General features: G+C 56.0%; 3 protein-coding genes across 3 annotated transcripts in view; 2 read left to right on the forward strand and 1 right to left on the reverse strand.

The window, feature by feature from the left end:
* Nucleotides 1-1,968: 1,968 nt before the first annotated feature.
* Nucleotides 1,969-3,186, forward strand: CCM_06920 (NAD dependent epimerase/dehydratase family protein; the record flags this gene model as incomplete). Its single annotated transcript, XM_006672058.1, has 2 exons — nucleotides 1,969-2,173; nucleotides 2,261-3,186. 2 exons carry the CDS (start codon nucleotides 1,969-1,971, stop codon nucleotides 3,184-3,186), a joined length of 1,131 nt encoding a protein of 376 aa, XP_006672121.1.
* Nucleotides 3,187-4,575: 1,389 nt separating this feature from the next.
* On the forward strand, nucleotides 4,576-5,230 carry CCM_06921 (uncharacterized protein; the record flags this gene model as incomplete). The annotated part of the gene is made up of 2 exons (XM_006672059.1): nucleotides 4,576-4,629; nucleotides 4,721-5,230. 2 exons carry the CDS (start codon nucleotides 4,576-4,578, stop codon nucleotides 5,228-5,230), a joined length of 564 nt encoding a protein of 187 aa, XP_006672122.1.
* Nucleotides 5,231-5,480: 250 nt separating this feature from the next.
* The window catches only part of CCM_06922 (cystathionine beta-synthase, putative), a gene marked incomplete at both ends in the record, with an annotated part of 735 nt that continues 215 nt past the window's right edge, over nucleotides 5,481-6,000 (reverse strand). Inside the window, one exon of the mRNA XM_006672060.1 lies at nucleotides 5,481-5,927. Coding sequence (XP_006672123.1) covers nucleotides 5,481-5,927 — 447 coding nt within the window. The remainder of the gene's footprint in view (nucleotides 5,928-6,000) is intronic.

A 6,000-nucleotide genomic window follows, 5' to 3' on the forward strand; every position in this document is an offset into this window, starting at 1 on the left:
CGAGGGGCGTTGGGGCGGTCGGTCGGTTTGACCAGACTGAAACGCTTCATCGAGGGCGGAAAAGAGGGCGAAAAAGAAGGCTCATGTGTGTCTGACTTGGAAACTGGTAGAGTGCGCCACACGCTGCACGCTGCACGCTGCACACTGTACACTGCAATGCGAGTCTAGATTGCAGCAGTGTTGACAATTCCAGACAGGGCTACAGATGAGGATGCACGAGATGCAGGTCAGAGTACAAGGGGAGGAGCCAAGGGGACCCCTAGGTAGGTATCCCGCATAAACCAAACCAAGAGGCGCGTTCGTGCCAGTCAGGGCCATGCTGCTCACCGACAATGGCTTGGATGTAGCCGACTCTGGGTTGATAGTGGGGGTTGGTAAGAGGGTGGAGGGGCACGAGAAAAAAGTGTGTACAGGATAGGACAGGATGAGCGCGTCGGAGAAACCGATGAGGAGAAAAAAAAAAGACAAAATGGAAACAGGATACTTTGTACGATAGGTAATAGTTACCCCCTCATGACTGGTCTTGGCCGGCCACAAGGGCGCACGGGTAGAGGCAGCGGCCCGCCTTTGGTGGGTGTCGTCATTTTGATGTACAGCATTGGCATTGGATTGTACGACAGTGACGAGGAGAGGCAAAAAGGGACACCCAGGGCTCATGGTTGCAGCTGCGTACTCAAGGGTCAGTCAGTGTAGTTTTTAAATTATTTCTTTCATGTTTGTACGTAAAACAGAGGACGCGATAGGGAGACGACGACACCGACACTTGATGAGGCTCGCGTGGGGTTGCTGTACAGGGTGGATCTGGTGGCCGCAGGTGGCCTCTGCTGCGAAGAAGCTTTATTAGAGGCGGTTTAGGCGGCCTTTTAGCTGTCGAGGGGCGCAAACCCGCAGTGGTCACTGGTGGGCGGCCAGCTAACAAAGTACCTGGCGGCCACTAAAACATCAAGGCCAAAGTGTTGCCTCTAGCACACACTTTAGCAGGCAGAGAAGCAGCTCTCGCAAGTCTCATGCCACCACCATCACCAGGTGCTGCATTTGCGGCCTCGAATTAGTATGACAGCCACCTCAAGGCCACAACTGACCGTGACGGCTGTGACCGACAGGGGTCCCCTCCCGTTCCATGTCGCACAGCTGCACCTGCCTCCATGACCAGTTCTGGCCGCTTGCACTGACAAGGAAACTAACTAATTCGTACCTAGGTAAACCGTCTTGTTCATCTGGCGGCCCTGCTGCGCCGCACCCATCGCGTGCCACGGTGCCAGCCAACCCGCCGCCCGCCCGCCCGCCGAACCGCACGCACTTGCAAGTTCATAATAAGGCGCTCTGCTGCCCCTCCTTCCTGCCTTGTTCGTCCCACGCATCGTCCGTCGTCCGTCGTCCGTCGTCTCTCCTTGGCCTAAACCAACCTCGACAACATCCCGCCTTCACTTTTTACCTTTTTACTAGCTGCACTGCGCTTGCAAAGCCACGCTCCTGCATCCCTTGCCACGACGCACACAATCACAGCCACATTTTCTCCTCTCGTCACCAGACTTCAACGGGCTCTGTTTCGTTTGCGACCCCCATCCTCCGACACCCGGCTCCCCCCAAATCTGTTAGTCACTCCCGCCAGTCCCGACGCTCGTTTGTCACAGACAACGCGACTTTTGTCTGGTCGCTTGTTTCTCTGCCGCATATTTCACATAAAGAGCCACCCCCTTCCCTGCCACATCCTCTGACAGTCTTTTCCCAAAATAGCCTCGATACTCTGCATCGACCCGATTGTCCATTGGCAACCCGCTCCGCCCCGTTTCTAATCGTGCCCAACTTCCCAAACGAGTACGCTGCGCCAAAGCATTTCGTTTAAGTCGTGGGCTTTCTATCTGCTTGCTCCGCGACTTTCGTCTGCTTTAAAAGCGCCTCCTGCATACCGCAACTGCCACAAACACTTTCCACGACAACTCAAAGCTTTGCAGCGCCCACAACGACATGGCCGACGCCAAGCCTTCCGTCCTCATTGTGGGCGGCATGGGATATCTCGGCCGATTCCTCGCTCTCCACATCCACAAGAATAATCTGGCATCCGAAGTGCGCCTCGTCGATAAGGTTCTGCCTCAGCTAGCCTGGCTGGCCCCCGAATTTTCCGATGCTTGTTCCCAAGATAAGTTCATGCAGGCAGATGCCAGCAAACCAGGTAAGCGAGGCGTTGCCGCTGGCCCGAGTGCAACCTACCATTCGCATCCGCCCCCACGTCGTTGTATACTAACCGGCTCTTCTTCAGATGGTCTCGCCAGAATATTTGATCGTCCTGATGGTAAAGAATGGGACTATGTCTTCAACTGTGGTGGTGAGACAAGATACTCTCAAGAAGACGAGGTGTACAAGCTGCGATCACTGAACCTCTCGGTCGAGCTCGGCAAGGAGGCTGCCAAGCGCAAAGTCAAGGCCTTTGTTGAGCTCAGCACCGGGATGGTTTACAAGTCAGACTCGGCACCGAGCAAAGAGGGTGATAAGCTAAAGCCCTGGAGCAAGATTGCTGTCTACAAGCTACAGGCCGAGGAAGAGCTGGCCAAGATTGATGGCCTCAACCTCGCCATTGTGCGACTTCCCCACGTTTACGGCCCTTATGCCTCGCAATGGGTCGCAACTGCTCTGTGCATGGCTCGAGTATATCAACATCTCGAGGAGGAAATGGGGTGGCTCTGGACAAAGGACCTCCGGACAAATACTGTTCACGTCACAGACGCCACGCGGGCGCTGTGGGATATTGCAGCTTGGTACGACGCCGGCAAGAAGAATTGGGACGACGCCGCGATGGGCAAGGTTCCCACATTCAACGTTGTAGACAAGTCGGCTACAACACAGGGCACAATGGCTGAGATTATCGGGGATATCTTCAAGATCAAGACTGATTTTCAAGGTCAAATCGTGAGCACGTTTGCTCGTCTGAACATTGACAGCGTTGTCGACGATGTCAATGATGAGGTGCTCGGACCATGGGCCGAGCTGCTCAGCGAAGCCGGGATTACTCGCCCAGGCCCACTGACGCCATTCATGGAGAAGGAACTTCTTAAGGACACGGACCTGAGCATGGATGGCGGCAGATTAGACAAGCTCCTGGGATTTACATACGAGAAGCCCAAGATTACCAAGGCACTGGTGGAGGAAGTCATTGAGAGCTACAAGAAAATGAAGTGGTGGCCTTAGTGGCGGTGGTGCACACGGAACCTCGATTTAGCGGCATTATGTTTGCGTACCTAGGCTGAATGCACCAGGGAGCATCCGAAAGAATGAAGAAGAGGAGCATTTAAGGATTTGCAGTAAGTGTTGGAGCAGTCGTGGGCCATAAGCAGGGCAGCAGTGTACCATTAGAATTTATCCCGAGCCAAACACGGCGATGATGGGGGCTTTGCACATGAAACTACCAAGTCAAGATGGCGTCTAATGTATATGAGGCTTGTGTTGATAATGGTTTCATATCGGGTTTGCTATTCCCAGGCATGCTTCGCCGGTCATCAGCCGAGATCAGGGGTCAGTGATGGAAGGATTCTGGGCAGAGGGGCAAGGAACATGCCCCTCAGTAGTGGGGGTCATGATATTGACATTGGAATTTCAGATGCGGCGAGTGTAGGAGCCGTGGCGGACATGCCGGGTTTACGACGTACCCGGGCGAGGGACATGCTGCAAGTGGACTTTCACCTTGGAAGAGTAAGATGATGATGGGCGGGCGTGGATGCGGCACCTGACAATTCCACGGGACGGCACGGCACGGCCATTGCGGGAACGGACAAGGACCAAAAAAGCGGAAAGCGGAAAGCGGACGAAGGAGGTGTTTGTTGTGTACTATCCCAGGATGCGGAACTATATCGACCATACGAGCGTACTATCCCGCTCGTTTGGGTCGACGTCAGTTGATGAACTGACCAGCTATGTAGGTAGGTATGTACCAGCGTCCCAGGCGGAGACGGGGGTCAGGACAAGGGATCGAGGAAATGGAGAGGGGAAACCGGGTCCAAGCCCTCAGCCGCTCCATCGTCATCATTCTAGAAAGCAGACAGGGAGGGTTGGTTGGTTGGTTGCGAGCGGCTGTTGGGCCAATTCGTGGCGCGGACGAATGCAACAAGCCGAGGCCTGGCGGCGAGAATCAAGACACGTTCGCCGTTCCCTTTTTCCCCCCTCAGCGGTCCCGTCTGGGCAGGGGCTAGTGTGGTGAGGGGAAAGGGCTAGCGTCGGTCCGGCGCGCGGGGTTTGGTTGCTCTGGTTGCTCTGGCTGTACGGAGTAAGCTTTGCCTGGGTGACAGCTACCGAGATGATACCTTTGTTTTTTTGGAGACGGGATTCAAAAGTCGACACTTGTCCTGTTTTCTTCCTACCTCTGCGGGAGAAACTTGCCTCTTCTAGATCAAAGCATCTGTTATTCAGACCTCTCTCTGGTGGTGAACGACTCGAGTTACCTATAGCTGCGCCTTTGATCAGCCCTCGACTAGACTAGTTTACCCCGCCATACCTACGTCAATAGCTCCAGCTCATTCCAGCTTCATATTTCGTTTTTGCTCTTCTTCACCCAAAAAGTACAACGCTACTCCCGTTGCAATCATGGCTGCTCCTCCCGAAAAGACGACCAAGAACCTCACCGGCAAGTGGAACGTGGTACGTCGCTAGCTTGACATGTCCTCCTCCCCCAACTACTGCACTACACAAAACAGCTTCAAGCCGGGTCCCCTAACACCAGCCAAACCAGAACTACACCTACTCCGACTCGAGCGAACCCGGCCTCATCATCCAGGGCATCAGCTACCTCGTGCGCAAGGGTATCCTGGCCGCGACCCTGACGCTCGAGACGAACCAGTACGAGGCGGCGCCGAACCCGCCCAACGAGGCCGAGCCCGAGTGCTGGCACATTGACATTGTCCAGTCGGCGTCGGGCATGAGCACCGAGGAACGCCGCTGCCTCGACAACACGTACCGCCAGCACTCGGACTGGCTGTTTGGCAACGTCCGCGGGCGGTCGGCGTGGGTCGGGCTCGAGGACATTGAGGACGAGTATCTGAAGACGGGCTGGCTGATCGAGGGCGAAGGCGGCAAGAATCTGATCTTGTCGCACGCCGAGTCGGACGACTATGGGTGGACGGCGGACCAGATTTGGGGATTTCAGGAGATTGATGGCCAGAGGCGCCACTGCCGCAACTTTGTGGTGGCCAAGGAGGGACAGCGCGCCGAGTTTCGCTTCGTGTATGACTATGAGGAGTGAGGACGGGATGGTGGGGTGTGAGGATGGGTGAGGAGGAACCGAGGAGAGCGGAGCGCGGGTTCGAGACATTGTAGACCTGAGTCCTATGTATCACAAGATTGGTGGACGCGGATATCATGATCCCGTTGCTCCTGTTTTCGCTATATACAGTCTTGACGATTTTCTCTCTTGACGTTTCATAATGCTCGAACTTTGTGTGTGAAAACTGCCCGCCTTGCACAATCAATCAGTCCCCCTGCTGCCATGAAACCTAGGCAGGCCGTCTCTTGACAAACTCCTCCAAGTCCTGCACCGTCGCGACGCCCAGCACGAACCGTCTATTCTCGTCGGTCACGACGGCAAACTCCTGCGCCCACGGCCCGGCCGTTTCCTGACCACCGGCCGCACCGCCATCGCCCCGAAAAAAGGCCTCGAGCTCCTCGAGCGGCGTCTGCATGGTAATGACGCGGTACGTGCGGCCCTTGCGCTGGAACCGCGTCATGACGGCCGACAGCGCGTCGTCGGCGCGCACCCGGCCCGCGTCGAGCTGCGCCTGCAGCTGCGGCATGGCAATGTACCCGAGGAGCGCGCGCGTGGCGCCGTCGACGACCGTCAGGTGCGTGTAGTCGCGCTCAAAGGCGGACAGCAGCGCGTCGGAGACGCTGTCGGCGGGCGTGAGGGACAGCGCGGCCGGAGGGTCGAGGTCCTCGACGGTGGCCTGGAATTTGTGGTGTTAGCACTGTAACCCTCTGCAAAAAAAAAAAACAAAAAAAAAAAAAAAACGAAACGAG

The sequence above is a fragment of the Cordyceps militaris genome (assembly GCF_000225605.1).
Source record: "Cordyceps militaris CM01 unplaced genomic scaffold CCM_S00005, whole genome shotgun sequence".
In the NCBI taxonomy this organism is placed as follows: domain Eukaryota; kingdom Fungi; phylum Ascomycota; class Sordariomycetes; order Hypocreales; family Cordycipitaceae; genus Cordyceps; species Cordyceps militaris.